At 42.7% G+C, this 25,290-nt stretch overlaps 1 protein-coding gene across 1 annotated transcript; it reads right to left on the reverse strand.

Moving 5' to 3' along the window:
- Positions 1-498: 498 nt before the first annotated feature.
- LOC131902081 (amyloid-beta precursor protein-like) lies at positions 499-23,916 on the reverse strand (the record flags this gene model as incomplete). The annotated part of the gene is made up of 3 exons (XM_059253133.1): positions 23,851-23,916; positions 18,937-19,104; positions 499-628 (listed from the first exon to the last, which is right to left on the reverse strand). Coding segments are annotated over exons 1-3 (364 nt in total), but the record flags the coding sequence as incomplete, so codon positions are not given.
- Between the last annotated feature and the right edge of the window lie 1,374 nt (positions 23,917-25,290).

The raw sequence follows: 25,290 nt of genomic DNA on the forward strand, positions 1-25,290 counted from the left end.
AAATCCCAAGTCTCCTAGAAACTGACACCGTATTTACCTATAACCTACATACAACCTCTTATACTCTTTAAATTGCCTCTCCCAGGCTTAAGATACACAGTGGTGTAATGCTTGCCTAGTCTCTCTCTCTCTCTCTCTCTCTCTCTCTCTCTCTATATATATATATATATATATATATATATATATATATATATATATATATATATATATATTTCTATGTTCATTCTCAAGTACCACAATAAATAATAAAGTAACAAATAAACCTTTCCTTACTAATAATATCTAATGCAATATAAATCATACATAAACACAGATACAGGACTGTTCAGTTAATTTCCACCCATGTTTGGATGAACCTGCAGATGTGAAACGCACAGGTATGGAGCAAACAATATGGCGGTGCCACGTGCTCAAGGGGTAGCATATGCATCTGACCTAACGAGAGAGAGCATCCTGCCATCAGCACCGGCTGTGGGGCTGGCTGGCTGGCTGGCTCACCTAAGCAGCGGTAGGGAATCACGATGTGGGTGTGGGTCTTGCACTGCTTGCGGCCCCGCTTGCACCAGTTCTGGATGGTCACTGGTTGGTTGGCTTCCACGACATTTGTGATCTGCAGTTCAGGGTAGACCTAGGGAGCACAGGAGAAGAGGAAACGGTTACTCGTGGCAAAGCCTGACAAGCGCACAAACCTGATAAAAACTAAACCTCCACTGCCATTCAAAGGTCCCGTTATCCCCTGAGAGCCAAGCTGCTAAAAGAACATCAGTATAAGGGAAATGGCCTGATTGGCAGTGCCTAGGGCCTTGCATTGAACTGCCCATGCAGACAGTGTCTGGGGGAGATAAAGTACAAACAGACTCTTGAAAGCATGCGGTCATTCTCTATGCAAAATAAACAGACCATTGAAGACCCTGGCTTGTAGCCTTCTAAAGGAACACTGCAATTGATACACTTTCGGATATCATTTTAACTTAAATTCAACCCATTCTATGTGGCACATATTTTATACACAGAGCACAGCATATTGCTAGTTTCCATACAAAAATTAGTTTCTGTCCTCAAAGTAGTTTACATAAAAATATTTTATTAAAAAAAAAAAGTCTTCAAGAGGGCCATTTAAAGTCCGGCACTCATGAATTCTCCTTCTTCAGTAATAAACCACTTATCTTGTTCTGTGATGACTGCTCTTCGTAAATCACGCTGCTCGCTGAGCACTTGGAATGAAATGTCAAACTCAATCAACTAAAATGTATTTGCGAAATATCAAACCACTTCCGTGTAATAATAATGGGTAGAGATTTGAAAGAAAAATAGTAACATAGAATGTGTCTCTAAAACGAGCAGTTTTGCAGCATAAATAACAATAGAAATAGCTGACTAAAGAAAGGCATTAAGGAAGCAGATGGCTCTTACTGCAGGATAAGAATCCAGGAGGGGAAGATGAGAATGTGAAGGGACTTATACACAGTCAGAAGATTGTAAGACAATGGAATTTCAACCCGGAAATGAACTAAAGGGTTTGGTGCAGACACGTCGGAGAAACTGAGCCAGGAAGAACCAGTGCTTGGGAGAGTTTGAGAATTAAAATGAAGACTCTGAAAAGTCTCAGCTATTGGTAACTGCAAGGAATAGACACAGGGCCATCAGAGGGAGTAGAAGATTAAAAGGGAAGCCGACGTCACTGAAGGAATGAGAATCACGGGTTCGAGAAACTGGAGGAAACATGGATTCCTCAAAATCACCTACAACTTAGGAAAGAATTGTAGTGGATGACAGAAAGCCAGGAGCAGAAGACTTCAAAGACTGACGGTGTGTGCCAAGGGACTGGTGGAGCTCAGGGACCACTCCAGCCACAGAGGAGAATGGTGGTCTAGGCTGGAAGCAGGATAGTTTGTAGACAGGGTTAAGGGTAGACCAGGAAGAGTGGCTTGGAAGTAGAAATGCAGAAGGATACATCCCCAGCTTGTGGGTACAATGCTGAGGACCAGCGAAGGGAACCCAGGTTCCTCAGCAAGATGATCAATCATGTCCACCTGTGAGTTATGGATACGGTGTACCTTGTTTATTAATGTCAGAGTGACCCTGACTTTATTTAAAATGTTGACTCTTGTTCACTGTGGGGTTTTTTGTTTGTTTAGTTGGTTGTTTTTTTTTGTTTTTTTTTTGCATTGAGTTCTATACTCTCAAAATACTATAAAACAGTTGGGCGGTGGTAAGCACACACCTTTAATTCCAGTACTCAGGAGGCAGAGGCAGGTGAATTTCTGAGTTTGAGGCCAGCCTGGTCTACAGAGTAAGCTCCAGGACAGCCAGGGCTGTTACAAAGAGACACCCTGCCTTAAAAACAACAACAACAACAACAACAAAAACCCACTATAAAACAATATTGCTAATGTCTTGGTTACCTCACCTTAGTCCCCATGCCAAAAAAAAAAAAAAAAAAAAAAAAACCCAACAACTTGAAACATGGTAAAAATGGATAATAATCTAAAAACTACATTCTAGACAGGAAAATATTATTTAGTGCCCACCCCTATGGGCTCTCTAGCTATGAAAACACACAAAAGAAACTTACATGCCTATCATTAAATCACAGAAGCCAGTCTATAAAGGTTACATACTGTTATGGTTTCCATCACATGACAATGTATAAAAGGTAACTCTAGGGGGGCAGCAAAAGGATCAGTGCATAGGTAAAGCACTTGTAACACACGCATGAGGATCTGAGTGGAATCCCCAGTACCCAGGTGTGTGGAAGCACATGTAATTGGGGAGCTGGGGACAGCCAGATCCTCAGGACTCCCCTACCAGCTGACATTGTCTAATCTGTGAGTCCCCAAGGCATCAAAAGACTCTGTCTCATAAAACAAGGTGACAGGCTGGAGAGATGGCTGAGGGTTAGAGCAGTTGTTCTTGCAGAGGAACTGTGTTTGACTACTAGCACCCACAGAGTGGCTAGCAACCATCCTTAACTCTGGTTTCACGGGATCCAACACCCTCTTGGGACTTCTGTGTGCAAAACACACACACACACATACACACACACACACACACACACACACACACACACACACAGTGCATATAAATATAGACAAAACATTCTTACATCTAAAATAAGATAAATAAATCTTGCAGAAGTAAAAAAGGGGATGACTCAAAGAACAGACAGAAACTCAAAGTTGGTCTTCACACTTGCACATAACCCTGTACACATATATGTACCTGACACACGTCACTTGCACTCAATATCACATACACACACAGAAGACAAGGGCTCTTCAGGTTTTAGGAGAGGTAAAAGAGTTAATGAAACAATGAAATTACTGCCATTTCCATCTGTGCAAACCCAAAGACGGTATAACACCAAGAGCGAGCACTAATACAAGCTACAGCATGTGGGTGACAATGACACGTCGTGCAGGTTCACAACTTGCCGCAGCTGTACCACTCTGGTGAGGTGTGTAGATGATGGTGGGAACCCTGAGCATCTCTCTGCCTTCCTTTCTGTTTTGCTGTTGTTAAATATATAACTTCTCTGAAAAAACTGTATACTTAGAAAATAAAAAAATAAGGCATTCATCAGAGTAACCGTGTAGACTAAATTCAGTGGTGGAGGTTATATGGGGAGAACACACACACAAACACGTAGGTCAGGACCCATGAGATGGCTCAGGGGATACAGGCACCTGCTGGCCTGAGTTCAATCTTTCACACACACATGGTGGCAGCTGTGCACCCACACACAGCCACACTCATGCACAAACAGTATAAAATAAAAATGTAATAAGAAAATTTCATTTGTAAGTCAGAACCCTGCGCTGGGTGAAGAAGGTTTCTCAAACACAGCCTGCAGTTTGGCTGCAAAGGGCACAGCTAGCTTTCCTTGGTCTTACTTTGTGCTTAAGTATCTTTAACACTTCAGTACACGCATTTCAAGGCGCACACAACGCTCTCCCTGAAAATGCCACTAAAATGTAAAAGCCCCGTAGCTTTATTCTATACAATGAGTGGCAAGTAGCTTTGTGTACAGAAATATGATTCTCCCACCTTTTCTTATGAGACCACAAACGAATAGCACTCATGAGTCATAAACTCAATGGCGTGAGAGTTCGCCCTGGGGGACACGACTTTCTGTGCAGTAAAGTGTGAGTTACTGCATTTTTCGAAAGGATTCCAGCTGGCACTTCAGAAATGCTACCCCACCGTGAAGCTTCTTAATGTCAGTTTTCTGCAAATCCCTATAATAGACGACAGTCACACCACATTTCCTTCTTTTCCATTTAAACCAACAAATTATGTTCACAAACTGACGGGCAGGACAAGGGGCCTTCTGGCTTCCATTGCTCACATACCGTCGTCAGACAGATTCCTAGCATAATATTTGGTGCAGCAGACCAGTAAATAATTCAACTCCCAGTGTCTAAGCAGGAAGAATTGCAGACTGACAAACTAAAACAGTGAACGTGTGGCTCTCCCTTGAGATTACCAGTGCTTCGAAGGGTGATCAGCTAGCCCATGGATTTCCAATTCCATCCACAAAATCGAAGACACACGTGTGACTCCCAGACTTCTCCATTTCCCTCCATCTTACTGATGGCAGTGCTCATATGCAGGAAGATGTGGAGACCATAAAATCTGAACCACATAAAGCCCACGCAGTTTGTCTATTTCCTTAATTAATAAGATGGCCACAGTAACTTCAACCTGACCCAGTCACTTTTACTCAAGGATGAAGAATTATTAATTTGGAGTTCCCTAAGAGAAAAAATATTTTGCTGGTCTAAAGACCAGGAAGTTTATTTAAAGGGATATATATATATATATATATATATATATATATATATATATATATATATATATATAAAGCAATAGATTTCCTTTTGAAGTACTGAATGGCAAATCAGGTAATGTGACAATTGTATAAAGGAACAAAGCCCAACAAAGCAAACCAGACACACTCACACAATGAAACACTTATATTTTTAAAAACTAACAAAAAAAATCTGAATGTTTGTTTAAGTAGCTCCAGTAGGAGTCTATAGAGACAATAATGCATTTTTATGATTATGTATGAGATCATTGTCTCAGTCAAGAATTAAAAATTAAATGGTGCACATGGTGGTGCATGCCTTCCATCTTAGCACTTGGGAGGGTCTCTGTGATTTTGAGGCTAGTGAGTTCCAGGGCAACTAGGGATACATAGAGGGACTTTGTCTCCAAAAAAAAAAAAAAAAAAAACAAACAAAAGAAAATAAAATTAAATGAATTACAATACATAAATGACCTTGTAACAATAACTTCCTAACTTTTCACCAATATTTAATCACAAGGAAGAGCTCAATATTTAATATTTTCTTGTGGCAAGGTAAATTTTAATAAAGGAAGTAAAGATGCCATGTGTCGTGTGTGTGTGTGTGTGTGTGTGTGTGTGTGTGTGTGTGTGTGTGTGTGTGTAAAGATGTCTCAGCAGTTAAGAGCATTTGTATCTTGCAGGAGACCCAAGTTCAGTTCCCAGTATCAACATGGTAGCTGGAAACCACCTGTAGCTCCAGTTTGGGGCATCCAATGCCTTCTTCTGACGAGAAGTCACTGAATGTATGTGGTGTACATACCTACATGCAGACCAAACATCCATACACGTAAAATAAAATTTTTAAACATTTAAATACAAGTCTCTGAAAGACCACATTTGTCTAAAGAAAGGCCAAAGCTAGGCCTGTGTCAGCTACTTGAACAATCAACTCTGCCCAGTTCCTACTGGTCCTAAGCTACAGAGCAGTCACTGTATGAATACACTCACTGTGTTTCAAGTACATTCTCGTATACAGTCCCATTCACCATGCCACCAACGTCCTCCAGCCCTCCCCGGTCTGACACAATGTGACTGTGCTTCAGTAATCATCACAGTGTGCCTGGTGGTGTACACTCACTGATACTGCCTCCCTGCTATCCAGACACTTTCCTAAAGGGCAGGAACACGATTCTTCAAGGCACAGTCACCTATGATGTTTGCATTCACTATAACTGACTTTAAAGCTTCTTTCAAGATGCTGCACACCAGTCCTCTCATGGTGGAGGGCATTTGGCCACCACATTTTACCTCCACAGCTCCGTCTCCATAGCTACCCGGTGCCAGACCAAAGCAAGATGTAACTGCATCCTCTCTCTCAAGAGTTCTGAATATACATACAGGCTCCCATGGGGTGATGCGGATACTTGGTTGGGCGTTAGGATAAGCCTGAGCAAAGCATGTAAAGGCGAGTCTAGGCATCTGGATGATGCTGTTGATCCAGGAAGGGAAACAGGAGGAAGTGTAGAGAGAAAAAACTGCCACAGAGTGAGGCCATCGGAGGAGCTGAGCCTCTAAGCCTCTGAAACTCAAAGCAAGGGTGTTCAGATTCGAAGAAATGCCGCTTTTCAATATCCCTCTTTCAAATCTAATAAAAACTAGCTTCATGTTCCTTATAGTTGAACAGAAACTGAGGAAATGGTCCACTTCATTTGCTGGTTCCGTGGATGTCCCTCCTTGAATCCTTCTGTTTCCACAATCAGACCACTTCATCCCATGACTGCTATCACTCCCAGTGCCTGACAACTGACTGTGTGGACACCTATCCTTCTGGAATATATGCTCCTTGAAGGCAGGAGCCATGGGCTGCAGTTTGAGTCCCGTCCCCACCCACCCACCCACCCACCCATGCATACTACGTCAGCACAGTAAATGTTTGACAAAATATTTAACATTATTTCTGGTTAAGGTCTGTTTCACTACGGAAACATTCTATATGTATTAAGCTCCCATTGGGCATCACATACCTATCTCCTAAGCACACTATACTATAAACAGTTACTGGATTGTTCTTCTTTTGTTTTTGTTTTTGTTTTGTTTTGTTTTTTTCAAGACAGGGTTTCTCTGTGTCGTTTTGGTGCCTGTCCTGGATCTCGCTCTGTGGACCTGGCTGGCCTCGAACTCACAGAGATCCGCCTGGCTCTGTCTCCCGAGTGCTGGGATTAAAGGCCAATATTGTTCTTCTAACCAGAGGTAATACTTCTAACTGAATCTTGGGTCAAAATAGACTAACACGAGCAATACATGGCTAAAGACAAAGTGTTGGAAGAATTTAAAAGTCAGGGTTTAAGGGAAAAAAAAAAAGGCTCATTTACCTGGCCATGAAATTGTATCATATCTTTAAAGGCTAAAGTATCAGTACATAAAATTATTGTTTTTAATGAAAAAGGAAAAAAATTCCAAATACCAAAAGTCAGAAAATTGATCATGTAGAAAGCATCTTGGGTTCATATTAAAAGATAATATTGGTCGATGGGCAGTGGTGGCTTGGCGCACACCTTTAACCCCAGCCAGCACTTGGGAGGCAGAGGCCGGTGGATCTCTGAGTTTGAGGCCAGCCTGGTCTACAGAGCAAGTTCCAGAACAGCCAGGGCTACACAGAGAAAACCTGCCTCAAGAAAAAAAAACAAATCTCAGAAAAAGAAAAAAAAAGGATGATATCGGTGGTCCATATTTTTGTTCATGGTAGTAATATCTTAAAGGACATTTCTATTTTTTTAAGATGTTAGGAATTATGTAGTGCTTTAAGTATGCATATCACAAGCCTGCATGTAACCTGTGATGCTTCAGGACGTTTTTGTTTACAGGTCAGTAAATGGCATTAGCAACAGCATCCATGGTGACTTGCAGAACCTAATGTAGTCCCTGCAGTTGAACTGTATCTCATTTACATAAAACAAAAGCCTGCTAGGAAAACAAACTACAGAGGTGGCCTGATCATGAGATACTTCTGTTGTTTGAAAGGAACCAATTCAACTTTTGAAAGAACATATTCGAGAAGGAAAAACAAAAGTATATGATAACAGAGGGTTTCCCAAATGCCAGATGTCACTGCAAACCTTCCTGGGCAGTACAAGTGTCACACGGTCCTCAGGAGTAATTGCTTCACTTCACAGAGGAGGAAACCAGGGCATTAACAACTACTGTCGGTGCCTTTTCTAAGCACTCAGAGACCATATTAACAGCACGTTTTCAGCTTTATAAACTTTCGGTGTGTAGGTCGAGACGGGTGTGTGGAAGAGAATACATTCTTGTTTCTAGATTTAAATGACACACTTTAAAGTTGCTGAAACCTGATGAAAAATTGCATCTTAAATTGTTTTCTACATCAGTTCTGCTAATGAGAGGGGACACAGAAAACAGAACATCTAATTCAGTTGAGAAAGAGAAATGGAAGCTGAAAAGCCGTCTCTGCTTGCGACTTAATGAGGTGCTGAGAGGCAACACGCAGCTGATGAAACACTTCTGCAATGTCAGGGAGGGGAGCCGGCCTGTGTTTTCACAAGGATGCCTTACATGAGGCAGGAGGCAAAATGCTGCGGGGCGAGAGTGTGATTCCCAACCATTTGGCCCAATTCTGCTTCTGGCACTGCATATTAATATGTTGTTATATTCACACATTCACACTTGGGGCTGGGAAATGTGAAGGAACCTTGTTTGGCTGACATGCTATTGCATTTTGAAAGTGCTCAAAGTAAAAGCAAATAGGGGACGCCAAACATGTAAGGCAGGACACAAAAATAGATGTGTACACACATTGCCTAGTTCATATATGAATTTTCTCTGTTAGTTTTTACTGTCAACTTGACACAACCAAGAGTCACTAGGGAGGAGGGAGACCCAGTGGAGGGACTGTCCAGATCTGACTGGCCTATGGTCATGTCTGTGGGGAATTGTCTTGACTGTTGATTGATGTGGGTGGTGCAACCCTTGGGCAGCAGGTCCTGGGTTGTATAAGAAAGTTGACTGAGCACCAGCCAAGGGGAGCAAGCCAGTAAGCAGTGATGTTCCAGGGGTTTCTGCTTCAGTTCCTACAGGAGTTCCTGCCTTGACTTCCCTCAGTGATGGAGTGTGACCTGGACGTGTAATATGAAATAAACCTTTTCTTCCCATAGTTGGATTTGCTCAGTGTTTTATCACAGTGACAGAAGACCAACAAAGACATACACTGTCATTTTAATTTTTATTTTACAATATTTAAACTGACTTCACCTCTTTTATCCCTAAGTCCCAAGCAATCCTTGAATCTAAACAGACCACTAACGAATAACATATACCCTTAACTCACATACAGAAATTATGATCCATCTATTCAAAACCTGCTCCACTTAATAGGAATTCTTAGACCTTTTAAATATCAAAACTATGATGATCATGTGCTTACGATCTGGAGTCAGTTTTGAGCTTACAAAGCTGGAAGAACAAAACGAATACACTCCGGTCATAGCTAGCTTAGGCTGCCAACTTCAAACGAATGTAGGAACTCGAGGAGAAAGAACTTCCATTAACACTGTGCCTTCATCGCACTGGCTGTGGGCATGTCTGTGGGGCATTTTCTTCATTGTTAATTGATACAGGAGGACCCTGGGCACTGTGGGCAGCACCATCCCTGGGCAGGTGGGCCTGGGCTGGAACAAGCCAGCCAGTAATCAGTGTTCCTCCATGGCCGCTGCTTCAGTTCCTGCTTCTAGATTCCTGCCTTGGTTTCCCTTGGTGATGGAGTGTGACCGCTAAACTGAAATAAACCCTTTGCTCCCCAAGTTGCTTTGGGTCATGCTGTTTATCACAGCAACAGAAAGCCAACAGGACAACCTGGAAAGATAGACAGTTAGGTTGACAAGAATGACAAGAACAATCTGTTTAATCTTTCAACAGTTTTGTTTCATATTACTGAAGAATGACAACAAAGAGAGAAATAACCCTTCCTGGGAATCTCATGTTTGGTTACATAATAAATCTTAGAGTGGAAAGTTAGGGAAAGGAAAATAGCTGTGTTAAATCCACATGTCAAGGTTTTCTTTTCTTTTTTGTTGTTGGTTTGGTTTGGTTTGGTTTGGTTTTTTGAGACAGGGTTTCTCTGGGTAGCTGGCCTCGAACTCTGCCTCCCTGGTGCTGGGATTAAAGACGTGCACCACCACACCCAGCTCAAGCTTTTATCTTTTGGTCCCCCAGGGGTGTACTTTGTCCCACAGTCCTGTTAATTACAGATTAAAGCAACTGCTCATTTTGAGGAACAAGGTTAAGGGAATCACAGACATTGTTAGTGGTGGAAAAGAACTAATTTAGGAACACAAGAGAATGTGCCCATAATCTAATAGTAGAGGAGATAAACAAAGCCAGTTGCGTCCATCTAACTGCCTACACTTGAAACTTTTTTCCCATCCTCAGCAGCCTCCAGAGGCTGGTTCCATGTGGATGCTCTCCCAGAGCAAACAGCACCTTCAGGAAGCCCTGCCTAGCAAGAACTCTGCATGCTGAGACCAGATGGGTACAGGGTAAGATCCAGGCTGTATATGATTTCTCATGTAACTTATATCAACTGGCTTTTATACCATCTGGCTGCCCCAGCTATGGAGTAAGGACACACTCTTGAGACAGGACAGGCACTATTCCTGGTTTGCCCTGAATCACATAACTCATGGACTGTATCTCGGGATCACAGACAGAATGTGGAGAACGGATGATCTCTCACATCCATTTTCCCACCTCTGTTTGTGAGTTGAATTCTCTTCCCAGTCAGGCTACCAGTGGAAAGACACTACTAAAATGTCCCACCAAAAGGAACTCATCCTAACACATCCCATGGCTCCCACTCGCCTGAGATTTAGACCCCGCATCTCCACATCCACCATCAAGGCCCTCTGTGATATATCCCATGGTCTCCATTTTCTAGATTTCATTCTCGACTTGATGTAACCATGTGTATTTGCACTCCTTGTCAGCCAGGAAAGGCAATACTTGACACCAAATCCTATTCTTGGTGGCCTTTGGTCACACTGGCCAAGTCGGCCTGAATTAAATATGAAGACATAAAGCCTTGAGATGTAGAACTGAAGCACTCTGTCTCTTTTCCTTCTCACACCCTGACACCTTTGGTGTGAATGAAACAATGTTTTTCACAAATCTCATTTCACTGTAAAGGAGTGCACTGAAACCTAACAAGTCTCATTTCCTTTTGTTCTTACGCTTTAATGTTTTGCAAGGGGATATCACCCCCAAGCTTTGATCTCTTTTATCTTGAATGTTTTTTACATTTCTACATGTGTGCATCGATTGTACATGGCACTCTGATTCATAAGGGGTTCTCACACACACACACGTTTACACATTAGTGAGGTATTCCCTCCCTCCCCTCCCCTCTCCTCGACCCCACAGCACCCTTCAGTTCTCTTTCCTCCCTAGACACTTTACTTCTACTGTCATATTATACAGACAGACATGATTGCACCTATCTGTGTAATGCATAGGAGCCACAGATAGAAAACACATAATATCTGTTTCTCTGAGACTTTATATCTAGACATTTCTTCACCAAATGTCTCTAATAGCTCGTTAGGGCAAATGGCTGGTTTTATGTAGTTAAACTAATTGTAAGCAATTTATGAAGTTACAGTCAAGTTGTTGGTTCTGTTGTCTGTTGTTTTGTTTTTGTTTTGTTTTTCTATAACGTCAGCACTCTTTGCTTCTGACATAGACCAGAGAAAAAGGCTATTTCCCCCCTACCTAAGAGTCACAGAAGATAATAAATAGCTGCACGTCTACTATGATCATTTATTGTTGCAGCCTAGCTGAGCATTAAAAGCTACACTGTGTTTTCCTCTCTACTGCCATGGGTCTATCATAGCACTTGCTTCTTTGTTGGGTAAATAAAATGAGGGCCAATCTGCACGGGCCCCCTGGCTCTTATCTAAAAACTTTAAAACTGTTAACAGTGGAAAGAAATGTTTCATCAAAAGGGAACCACAGGTGCCACTGTTGGGAAGGCTTCCTCAGGATAGACAAGGATGCCTCTGCCCATCCCACTCCAGTCTCACGCCAACAAAAGCCATCCATAAGTATTGCCAAATGATGCTTCAGGTTGCCAGATCAAATGCTTTGTGAATCATGGCCTCTAGAAATGTTGCTCTCAGCAGCACCATGGGTCTCTAGTGCCTGTGCCTACAAGAGGCATAATGGGGTCCTGGTTGAAGTGCTACCATAAAATACCACACCCTGGGCAACTTAAACAATGGAACTATATTTTGTCACAGTCCTGGAAGGTGACAAGACCAAGGTACCATGCATGCTAGTGAGGACTTTTTTTCTATTTTCTTGCTGCATTCTCATAGTCAAGAGATCTGGCTCTCCGGTGTTTCTTTCTTTAAGGATAGGGCATCAATAACACCCAGAGGATTCCATCCTCCTGACACCATCAATACCAGTCATCTCTGAATGGCCCCATCTCCAAACCTTATCCAAAAGAGTTGGCCTAAACTATGTATGAACCACGATAATGCAGAACCATTTAGTTGGTTAACAGTATTCAATACATATTTTATAAGGAATGAAGCAAAAATCTACATGGAATTAATAAAAATAATTATGAAGGAGGGCCATGTACTTCAACAATGACTGAGTAGAAGAAAAACTACTATGACTAGAAAACAGAAGGGAATATTATAGGTACCAAGCATTTGAAAGGCTGGATAAACACATGGCTAAAACAAGCATGCAAATTAGACCATACTTTCAAACTATTTTCTCAATCAAACTTCATTAGGCCTTATATATAACTAGGAATAGATGTAAAATATTCAGTTATTACTGTTTCTCCTGAGTCTTGCCCTTGACTAAGGATAGCACCAAAGAAACCAAAGGGACAAAAATGCCACTATTAATGATTTCCAAAGCAAATCAGTGGCAGGGAATATAAGTCAAGAGGAATGGGAGAGAACAAAGGACACAGACCTGTTAATTCCCCATTGTAGTGGTCTGAATAGGTGCAGCACACGTAGACTCATGTGTTTGAATGCTTGGCCCATAGGGAGCGGCACTATTAGGAAGTGTGGCCTTGGAGTAGGTGTTGGCTTGTTGGAGGAAGTGTGTCACTGTGGAGGCGGGCTTTGAGGTTCCATACATGCTCAAGCTACACCTAGCACAGAGTGTCTCACCTTCAACTCCCTTCAGATCAAGATGTAGAACTCTCAGCTCCTTCTCAAACACCATGTCTGCCTGCATGCTGCCACATTTCCTGCCATGAAGGTAAGAGACTAAACCTCTGAAACTGTAAGCCAGCCCCAATTACATGTTTTCCTTTATAAGGGTTGCCTTGGTCATAGTGTCTCTTCACAGCAATAAGAACCCTAACTAAGACACCTATCAAAGAATCAATATTAAAGACTACACTTTAATTAAATTTAAGGCTGGAGCTAAGCACCAGCAAACAGTTAAATGCATCTTTAAAAAACAAAAATATATTTAGCAGGAAAGTTCAAATGGTTAGCAAAAGGTCAAAATGAGGTCACAGTCATGAATTCAGCCCTTATCGTCTACCCTAAGCTCAGAGGGCTAACAGCTGCCTCTCTGACTCAGCAGATTGCTTCTAACACATCTGTTTTAGTCGTGAGAGATTACAGTACACACATCAAATAAATTCACCATTATCAGGAGAAAAATACCATTAAATGTTTAGCCGTTACTGGTAAAGAGTAGGGATGATTTCTGTGTGTGTGTGTGTGTGTGTGTGTGTGTGTGTGTGTGTGTGTGTTATGCATATGCACATATGTTCATGTGTGTGTGGTGGCCAAAGGACAACTTTGGGTGTCAATCATCAGGCGCCATACAACTTTTTTTTCCCTTTGAGACAGGGTTTCTCACTAGCCTACAATGCTCCAAGCAGGACAGGCTGACCAGCTACCTGTCTCTGCCTCCCCAACAATGAATTCCAATCGCACTCCACATCTAGCTTTTCTACTGAGTTCTAGGGGTGGAACTCTGCAAGCACTTTATTTATCAAGTCATCTCCCCAGGCCTTTCCAGAACATTTTAAAGGAATCTGTGCAATGATGATGCCAATAGAAGACCACCTTTACGGTACTAAGCAAAATCATTGGCAATGACTAATTAAGGCAAAGGCCACCAAAATAATGATAATAATAATAACCTAATAAGTTAAATAAGAATCAGAATGATGGGGAAAGGATTGGCTGTAAACAAGTCCCATTGAAAAGGACCTATGACATAGAAATCACACCAACAGAACAGATCTTAAGATTATAACTTAGAAAAATACAAAAATAATATAATTTAACAAAATGGTAAGCAGAGGATGTAGAGAATTGTTGAGTATTATTTTCCTTCTTATTCCAAGCAACGAGTCAATCAATGTCATTTAAAATATAAACATGGAGTTAAAGGAGGAATAAAGGCAAAAGAAATGTGTTCTAGCAACATACAAAAAAAAATTCAGATCCATAAACAAAAGCTATTCATTATAAATAACAGGAGAGCTACAATGTGGGGAGTGGCAGGGAGACCCTAAAACACCAATAAAGAGTCTTGTAGGCAATGTCAAACTCCATTTAAAGGTCATGAGTGATCATCTCCACCCATGCTCCCATTTTCCCAGTGCTATTTGAAGTCAAGACCCAGTGTGGACCCCAGCCAGCCCTCCCAGCCAAAACAATTGCCCTAGTCTGTACCCATTGTACACAGGACCATGGAAGCCATTCTATTTGGCCTTGTGCATTCCTCTCTGTCTACTGTTAGCGGCCACTTTTCCATGCCTTGTGGGCTGCCAGACCACACAGCCACATGGGTAAGTACCCTGGTGCAGGTGCCAAGTCCCTGTGTGGTCAACGTGAAGCCACTCAGAGTCCCTCCTCCCTGGAATTACAATGCACAACAGCAAAACAAAGTTGGGATGTCACTCCCAGCAGTACTGGCTGCCAGCTTTCTACCTTCCTGAGCCCCCAGGGGTGCCCATTTTTAGCAGGGGAAAGGAGTAAACACAGGACAAAGAACAGCATTAACACGGGAAATATGACTCGGGAAATTCTAGGTCTCGGTTCCCAGGCCTGCCTCCTTGGCTTTGTAAGTCACCGCAGCATTTTCCCCTGAGGAAGACAAAACCTTCTCCACACACATGAGCTGTTCAGTAGGTCTTGTCACTGGCCAACAGAGTTTTTAACCTAGTTAACCCTTTTTTGGAAAAGGGGACCATTCTTTGCCCTTTCCAAAACCCTCCGGACTCAAGTAATCTGAGTCTCCTTTCACCTCTGGTTCTTCCGGCTCACCCCACTCCCTCTTTGGATACAGAATCTCACTACGTAGCTAAGTCTGGCCTCTAACTTGTCATCCTCTTGCCTTAGCCCCCCCAAGTACTGGGAAGTACAGCTGTGTCCAACATACCACCCAGCTTCTTCCCACACAGACACCTGAGTTTTAGGATGGAAAGCTATTCTCATGATTTTGCTTCGGCTTCCTTTGGCTCAAGTTGCCCTCACTAAAAAGAAAGCCAACACACAAAAATGAAAATGGAAAAACACCACCAACAACAAACTAAAGCAAGGAAATTTTCCTTTGCCTTGGTTTGTCTCAAGCTCTCTGCCTAGGTCTTTTCTGGGACTGCACATTTATCTTTACCACTTGTTTATGTCAGTCATTCTTGTAGCAACTACTGCAATTAGACCTGCCCCTACTATCAGTAATGCCCTGAGATTTGTCAAAACAAATGCTCTCAAAAAATAAGAAAGAAAAAAGAAAAGAAGGAAAGACAGCCATCCCGCCTAGTAAAGGGAGGTATCCAAGCAGCCAAAGGCAGATAGATGTGGCTGTCTGGGTTCCAAAGTGGCAGGTGAAAGATGATTTGATTTGGGGGATACATTGCTCTGACTGGTTTAGAGATGAATGGCGGTTTTACAGTGCTATAGGCACAGATACTGCTGATACTCGGACACTGTGAGTAACGCCAGTGTTTCCTGCTTCATGGAAATTATGCCGGATGATTCCTGTTCACAGCCATGCCAATGAAACGTGCTAAGAAGTCTACCCAAGTTAACCTGGACCAGGTTTAAAAGATTATGCTCCTCTCTCTTCAATAAGTGAGCTGAAAACACTCTTTTGGCACGTGGTCATTTTACATGAGAGGCACAAATTGACCTTGTTAAAAATTATACTTCAGTCCCTCTCCGTTTTGACCCGACTTGCGGTCTCATCATATCCTATCTTTAGCAATTAACTTAGCTTGTCTTCGACCACGTGACACTCGCTCGTTCTTAGCCTGTCTCTGGCCACTTCATAGCTTTCCCTTTGTTCTCCTTAAATGTTGCAATTCCCCAAGGTCTATTCCCCAGGCTCCTTTCCAGAAGCGTCACTAAATGGGTAAAAGGAGTAAATACTTGGCCCAGAGACGAGCTTTGCTAACAATAAAAAGCCAGGGTTGCAGGTAATATCATGAACTCTGCCTTGTTAGTCTTTATAGCCCTCAGACCATGAGGCATGGCCCTGTTAAGAAGAGGGTCTATGTGGAGGGCATCCTTAGCATCCAGCGGTGTCTGTTTCAAAGAAGAAGACAGAACCATTGGCTCTTAAATCATCTCCATGCATTAAAATATTTTTAATAGGATTATTTTGTTTCTTTTAAGGATTCTTTCCACATTTACTTATTTTACAGCACACGTATGTTTTGCCTGCACGTATGTATATGTACTAGACGTGTGCCTGCTGCTCACGCAGTCCACAAAATGCTATCTAATCTCCTGGAACTGGAGGTATCCATGGTTCTGAGCCACCACATGAATGCCTGGAATCGAACCTGTGTCTTCTGAAAGAGCAGCAAGTGCACTAAGCTGCTGAGCCACCCCTCTCTACTCCTCTCCTCTGTTCTTCTGGGACAAGATCTCATTGTATGGCTAAAGGCTGAGCAGTGAGCCACCACACCCAGTCGGGAAGCTGTGATTTAAAGGCTTCAAAGAACTCTGAGTCAAAACCACCAGTAACGTTCTGAGGGGAAGTCTGTTGGGACTCCCAACTCTCTTTCCCTCTTGTTTCTCGGATGACAGGATCATGAATTGATGACAGCCCCGTCACTGTGGGATGGGACAAGGCAAGGGTACTGCTGAGTGGAGCTACAGACAAGTATAAAGGGGTGATTTCAACTTTAATCCCATATAGTTTCCTTGTAACATCCTTGTGACACCCTTAATAGGTACTCACAACATACTCATTTCAAAATAAAACCTATATTTTAGGTCTTTATTAATGTTAAATTTCTGAAATATGGCATTTTTCTTAACAGTATACATCTGACTGGCCACATTTCAAGTCTCAAGCTGTACCCATGGCTGGTGCAACCACGCAGGTAAAGCATGGGGATGGGAGACTCCATCACACAAGGTGTTTGGAATGTTCTATATACTGATGTAGAATAGGGCTAACTCTGAAATTCATACCCAGTCTCTCCTCTTCTTCAAAAATTAAGCCAATAAACAGGTTCAGTAACCTTTCATTGTTATAGAATACAGACTAAATTCATTAAAATGGCTCAAAACGCCCTGCTAGTTTAGCTGTCTCTTATCCAGTGGGCGAAATCAGATGAATGATACAAAAACTGCAAAAGGAGGGAAATGGCCAAGGGGCTTTACTCTGCTCCTCTCCCACGGCTACCCATAGGCAGGCAGTCTAGAGTGGAAAAAGCTCTCTGTGGCTTAGCACCGCACAAACCGCAGACAAAAACAGAAAATGAAGCTACCCAGGCATCACTGGGCTCTCTAAATGTAGCAGGAAGTGAGGGCTGTTTCCAGAGTCAAGGAAAGCAATTTTTGTAGGACCAATATTCAAGGGTTTAAAAACGTGGTTATTTGTGGAAAACCCAGGTTTAGGTGATGATTCACAGGTGCCAGCAGCCATTCACCAGAAAAAGACAAACATCTACATCATGAATTGAGAGTGTGTCTCAGCCTTTCTTAAAATTTATTGGGAGAGTAGTTGCTAGTACTTTGGAAGCTGGGGTAGGTAGTTAAAGAGCACAGAGAGGTAACTAGCTGGAGAAAGAACTTCTAAGACCATATAGCACAATAGGACAAGTGGTTGACAATTGTTGATTGTTTCAAAAGAGCTAGTGAAACAGGAAAAGGAAATGGAAACCGGGCATCTCTATTCCAAACATGAAATCTGAAATGTTCCAAAATCAGACACATCTTGAGAACTGCTCAGAATCTACACGTGGAAGATTTCCATCTGATCTCGTGGGACAGGCTGCAGCCCAGTCCCAGGAACTCTAAAATTACTACATAAAATGACCTTCAGGCTGTGTGTGTGAGGCACACAGGAAATAGGTAAGAATTTCATATTCACTTGGGGATCATCCAGAAAGCAACTAACTCATCATGAACATTCAAATATTTCAAATTCTCTGCGATCCAAAATACTCTTAGCCCAAGCATTTCAGATAAGGAAACCTCAATCTCTACTCCCAGTCCCCCATATGGTGACTCACAACTGTACTTTGGTAACTCCAGTTCCAAGAACTGTGACAACCTCTTCTGGTGCCTCCTTGGGTACCAGCCTCACACGTGGTGCATAGATACGCATGCAGGCAAAACATCCACATACGTGAAATAAAATTACTTTTTAAAAAGAATAAAAATGTGCATCAACAAGGGATGAAGCAGAAGTGATCTTTTAGTGTACTTTTTACACATCAGTATGAATGTTTATTTCAAAGATACAATATGAAGAGAGAAAAAAACTAGAAAAATATTAACAGTTATAAATGAACTAAAACATATCGAAGTGGCTGAGCAAAGAAGAAAAAAAAATTAATTCTAGCACTTTTAACCAAAATACTTCCTTTATTGCACAGCCATAGTAGAACATATTAAACTAAGAAAACTTAAAATTTACTCAGTTTATTGGTGATCCTAACAGCACAATTTGTAATTGTACAAATTGTAAGGTAGAGCAAATACATGTAATAATGGTACAGTGGATCATTAGGAACCAAAATTTTTACTACTAGAGAGAAAATACATATAAAATCTAGGAACTCATATTTTTAATGAACGCATGTGACCCAACAAGAGCAGCGTCTCCCACACGGGACTTACCTCCTGGCAGTACTGCAGGATGCCCTCCTTGGTGCCGATGCAGGTTTTGGTCCCTGATGGATCTGACTCCCACTTTCCATTCTGCACATTCATGTGCATGTTGAGTTTGCCACAGAACATGGCGATCTGGGGTTCTGCCAGCAGCCCGGCATTGCCATCAGTGGGCACCTGAAAGAATAAATAAGTCCTAGTTAGTAACAGAATCCACAGCTCCAAGAAGAACAGGAAATGGGGCAGCAACACCTAGAAATCCCTGTGCTTCAGCATTATAGGGTTGAGAAACATACATGCTGCAGACACAGTAAACAACCCAAAGAAGACAGTGCATTCTTTTTTTTGTTTTTGTTTTTTTTGTTTTTTTGTTTTTTTTTTGTTTTTCGAGACAGGGTTTCTCTGTGTAGCTTTGCGCCTTTCCTTGAACTCACTTGGTAGCCCAGGCTGGCCTCGAACTCACAGAGATCCACCTGGCTCTGCCTCCCGAGTACTGGGATTAAAGGCGTGCGCCACCACCGCCCGGCTTGACAGTGCATTCTTTAACACCAGAGTATTTAAAGGAAGGCATTAAGAATATTGAAGGACATTTGTTCATTCAAAAATCCTTTGGTTTTTTTCCCATGGAAGATTATGCAACATCTGTTGAAAGCTCCCAACAATAAAGAGGGGGTTTCCAAAATAAATATAACACCGTGGAAGAATCCACATTCTCATAAGCTGCGGTTGCTCACACAGCACAGTGCCAGTCCCTGCTTGATGACCAAGCCTGGAGGTGACACTACATGCCACTTCTCAGCACTTGTCGACAGCAGGATGTTATCAGTGTGCCTCACTGCTGAGCAAGTGGCTGTATCCAAGGGAGTTTTTGTTTGGTTTCTTTTGAGACAGGGTCTCTCTATGCAGCCTTAGCTGTCTTGGAATTCACTGTGGAGACCAGGCTGGCCTCAAACTCCTAGAGATCCACTTGCTTCTGCCTCCCGAGTGCTGGGATTACAGGCATGTGCCACACTGCCCAGTTTGTATCTGAGTTTTTATTAGAAAATTACACTGGAGAATTAGCCATTTAGGAATGTCCTAACTTGTAATCTTTTGGCCTTCAGCCTCCAGTGCTAGTGTCACAACTGTACCACCCTGCCCAGTTAGACTAAAAAAAAAAAAAGATTAAATGGGAGCACTGAAATCTGTCCCTTCTCATCCAAAAGGTTCTGCAAGGGATGAAAACTAAATCCACGCAAGGAAAAGAATTAACTAGAAACCAAGGAATCAAAAGAAGAACCAATGTAATTCCTCCCAAGTGAAACCCCTGCTGAGGAAACTGAGCTGCACCCCAGACTCAAGTTCCCCCAGCAGCCACTCCCACAGCCCCTTCCTGGGCGATTCTTGAGTTAATCTCAAAAATTAATAAGATAAAAGAAAGAGAGAAAAGAAAAAAAAAATCAAACTGCCTGGATGGAGAGATTTCGGTTTAAGACAACTTTCTCCACAGAAATGTGACATGGACCAAACATCTGTCCCAACATCTGCACGTCGGGTATCTTGTCTGCCCACAACAGAGGATTTGTGTCTTTCACCAAACAGACAACAAATAAGCAGACTCTGGACTGAACTTGTGGAAGGAAAGGATGTGGGAGCCTGTCTACATTAATCTGTGTCTCTCTAGCACCAGGTGCTTAGGTCCTCCAAAGAGCAGCTGAGGCCACAAGGCCAGACCATCTACAGAGCAGCCTTGACCCCTCAAGTCTTCCAAAGGAGCCCCCTGCCATCTCCCACCACTACCAGGAAGCTGAAAGTCTCATCCTGCAGCAGATGCAAAGTCGTGCCCAATACAGAATGTTCTATGAACTTGACCCTAACAGTTCACCTGAGGGATTGTAAAGGAAATTCAATGCCTGGATCTTATAGAGCAAAATAGAAATCTTGCCAATTTTCCTGAAATAAGCAGATGGGTAATAACATGGCAAGGGAGTTAAAGAAAGTCGAATCATGTTCAGACGCCTGTGTGTGAAGCCCTGGAGTGGAGGTTAAGGTGAGGAGTGCTCAGTGCAAACCTCATTATTCCCCACAGTATTCCCCACTGCGCTTTATTCTGTCCACTCTCAGCAGACCGGGGCATCCTATCCCTGACTAAAGAGAAGTGACAGAACACTTAATTTACCAAAGTTGGTGAACATTTTATCAAAAGAGTCTCATGGTCAATTTCAGAATCTTCCTGCATCTCTATTTCCTCACAACCTCTTGACGCCCCAGGTCAAGTATGGGTGCCACCTTAGCGAATGCAAATGCAGGAGATACAGTTCCTTCTTCCATGAAAATTTAAATGACACGTTCTCTCCAGTGGCTGTCAAGCCCAAGAAAGTCCCCATGAACCTTCCCCCTTCTTGGTAATCACGACCATGTGCATTCCGATCCTTCTCACCACGCATTACAGTTTGTCAAAGTGTGTCAGAAATGGTGACATGTGACTTCCAAAGCAAGATCATGACACTAAGGTTCACTCTTTGTTGGGCACTAGTAGGAAGCTCAGACCTCCTGCAGAGCCACACCAGCAAGCCTTGGAAACAGCCCACACCTCAATGACCCCATTTGGCTGCAGCCATGGCCAACAAGAAGAATGCAGCTTCAAGAGAGATCCAGAGCCAGAACCGCCCAGAAGACACCCCTAAGTTCCTTACTCACGGAAACTGAAACAAGAAGGTAACTTCTTGTTGTTTTAAGCGATTAAGTTTGAGGTGACCTGTCACACAGCAAGAAACACTAACACATTTGGCTTTTCTCCATCTCCTCACTAACAGCCTCTGAGTTCCTTTACCGAACACAGCAAATGAGAAATAAAAAACCCTTCCTCACTTCCCTCCATGAGATTACCCTCCAGAGCAGGGGGTCAAAGAGCTTCCTGAAAAGGCCAGACAGTGTGCACTTAAGGCTTGTGGGCCAGTCTCTTTGGTGACTATACAACCTTATTGCTATAGGTCAGACACAGCCTTAAACAACATGCAAAGGGATGGGCATGGCCTTTTCCATGAACACCTCCATTTACAAAGAAGGCAGTAAACTCAATCCACCTCTCTGCTGTCCGTCTGCACTTCTTTCACTGCTCAGAAACTTTAATCATCTTGTGATTTAAACATTGACTGCCAACATTTTCCACTTGCTTCTTTAAATTTGATTTTGTGTATGTGAGGGTAAGGGGTGTGTGGGCAATTGCCCTGGCGCATGCGTCGAGGTTAAAGAACAACGTGCAGGTGATTCTTCTCCTTCCATCATGTGGTTCCAAGGAAATCACACTTAGGTTGTCAGACTTGGTTGGTACCTTTACCTGCTGAGCCATCTTGCTGGCCCATTCACTTGTGTCTTAAGCCCCTGGAATCTGGTGTACATTCTCACCACTGACCTGAATGGTCTCAAAGGTTACATATGATTCCCATCTGAAAAACTGAGGAGGCTTTCCTTAGCACCTGTCCCTACTGGCCTGGTTTACCAAGGGTGAACTCTTCTCATCAAGGTGAATTATCCAGGTTCTTCTCTAATCACTCCTTTTCTGAGTCCCTATCCTCCACTTCCATCCACAGCTTAAGACATTCTTAATGATGGAGCTGTTGTTTCTCTTTTCCTTAAGAGGCCTTCACATTTCAGAAGATGCATGATTACAACAGAACAACACTAGCTGATTGATGTACATTTGGGATCAAAGCATTAAGCAAGGCCAGACAGTCACATATAAAACCATCCCAGCTTGTCCTGGATGAAGTATTTCCAGACTGGATTATTTTTTCTTTTGGTTTGGTTTTATTTTCAGCTTTTTTTTTAATTGACTAAATTTGTTCTTCGACACCTTCACACATGTATATAATGTGTTCTGTTTACTCTCAGCCTCTGTGGTAGTCTGAATAGGCATGGCCCCCATAGGCTCATAGATTTGAATGGTTGGTTACCAGGGATGGGCATTACTAGGAGGTGTGGCCTTATTGGAGTAGGTGTGGCCTCGTTGGAGGAAGTGTCACTGGGGGTGGGTTTGGAGATTTCAAATGCTCAGGCCAAGCTCAGCGTCCCTCTCCCTTCCTGCTGCCTGCCAAACCAGATGTAGAACTCTTGGTTCCTCCAGCACCATGTCTGCCTGCATGTTGCCATGCTTCCTGCCATGATGATAATGGACTAAACCTCTACACCATAAACCAGCCCCAATCAGATGTTTTCCTTTATAAGAGTTGCGGTGGTTGTGGTGTCTCTTCACAGCAATAGAAATGCTAAGATACCCCCACCCTCTCTTATCTCCCTCCCACTTCTATCATGCCCCTTCCTCTCTACAAGCCCTTTCCTCACATGCATGCCCGTCTGCTTTGTTTTATTCCCCGTTGATTTTAAACTAACCAGGGTCCCTGTAGAGCCATGGATTCGGAACTATCCACTTAGCCTCTTGGGCTCATAGTTTGATGCACAAATGAAGATAATGAGTGTCTTCTTTCTCCCCTTCTCCGGCAGTCCATCAGTTATCAACCATTCAGTGGAGAGGTGCTGGGCCCCAGCAGCACCCCCACCATACTCCATCTGAGATTACATGTTGAGAGGCCTCGTATTGTGCAGACCCAGAAGTGAACGCCAGTCAAGTCCTTGTCAAAAACGGGACAACTGTTCATGCTACCTGGCCGTAAACTTTTTTTTTTTAATTTAAGTTTATCTAATAAATTCTGCTTCATTTTCTTAAGCCAGATTCCTGAATTTCCTCTCTGTGTCATCCTTCCTCTTACCTTTACAAGTATATATGTAGAATACACATGTATGTACTGACAAAGAGTGGTAACCTTTTCCACATCTTTTCAGATAAACTGACTATGGCCCTGGAACTACCCAATGATGTCGTGAGCTCAACAATGCGAGTTTAGACTAGAAAATATATGCTTTTGTTCTTTTCAGGTTCTCTACCCAAGGGGATTTAATGTTGTAGTGGTTAATCTTCATCAGCAGCTCAACTGGATTGAGAATCTCCATGGAGACGTAACTCAGGGTGTGTCTAGGAGGGTTTTTCCACACAGGTGCAACTGAGGAGCCAAGACCCACCCTGAACACCAACAGCATCATCCTATGGACTGGGGTCACAGGCAGAATAAAAAGGAGAAAATGAACTGATCCCCAGTCTTCATCTCCCCCTTCTTCCTGCTGCCACAACTTCCCCCACCATGATGGATGGTACCCTCAAACAGAGTCAGAACCACCCCTTCCTTACTTAGGTTGGTTTGTTGACGGCTCTTCTGTCTCAGCAACATGAAAAGCAACTGGTACAAATATTAACAGTAAAAGTAAATACACAGAAAACACTTTAGCTGTATTTCCATAAAGTTGAACACAGTTCAGAGCTCAGGTCAATTTAAACTCTAGTTCCTCCAAAATTATAGTAAATTACTGAACTAGGAACTGTAGAAGTACTTTATATAGCATCTTGTTACCTTTCATCAATGTGTACTTAAAACAAAATACCATGTTTCTCATGGAAAACTATTTTCCCAGTCAACAGCTGTGATATACCAACTGGAACAATTAGATCAAACACACAGACTGAACAGGAAGCCTTTCAATTCTTCCTGTAGCCCACCTACAAAGACCAGGTTTTAAGCAACACATCCTTGGCTCAGTTAATTAACACAAGACAACCCAGAGCATTCTCACCTGCATCTGTCAACAGGCTGGTTGCTGAAAGCAATATAGCCTCAGCACCCAGCCAAGAGGAAAGTGGCACCACCAGATAATGGGGCCACACAGAACATAATACCTTACTGTCCCCTGCCAGTCCTGACAGGTTTACTCAAACCGCTTTTCTTGAATAAAGCCTTTAGGAAGAAGCTTAATAAATCCCATGCCATGTCCCACTTAGGACCCGGCAGTATGGACATTCATGAAATTGAAGTCTTTGGATCCTAGAATACCTGCTGTCAGATTCCAGCTCTCAAAGTCAACTAGAAGATAACTACTCCTCACTTGCTTTTTTAAAAAAATTTTGTAATTTAATTTAATTTTACATATCAGCCACGGATTCCCTTGTTCTCCCCCCCCCGTGAGCCCCCCACCTTCCCCCCAGTCCCCCCCCCCCCATTCCCATCTCCTCCAGGGCAAAGACTCATCTGGGGATTGAGTTCAACCTGGTAATTTTCTATGGAGGGAGAGAGTTTTGAAAGGAGTCCAGGCAGGTCTCCTTAGTAAGAAACGGGTGCAACTTAGTAAAGGGGGACTATGCCCAGTGGAATAACCACTTCATCTTACCCATCAAGTTACTTTTTCAGAACTGTATGACAACACTAAGGACTAGAACCCTGTCCATAGGTAGTCCTTCATGGTTCATGCATATGCGGGAGGCTAACTATGAAAATA

Source organism: Peromyscus eremicus, unplaced genomic scaffold (assembly GCF_949786415.1).
Source record: "Peromyscus eremicus unplaced genomic scaffold, PerEre_H2_v1 PerEre#2#unplaced_1745, whole genome shotgun sequence".
NCBI classification, from domain to species: Eukaryota; Metazoa; Chordata; class Mammalia; order Rodentia; family Cricetidae; genus Peromyscus; species Peromyscus eremicus.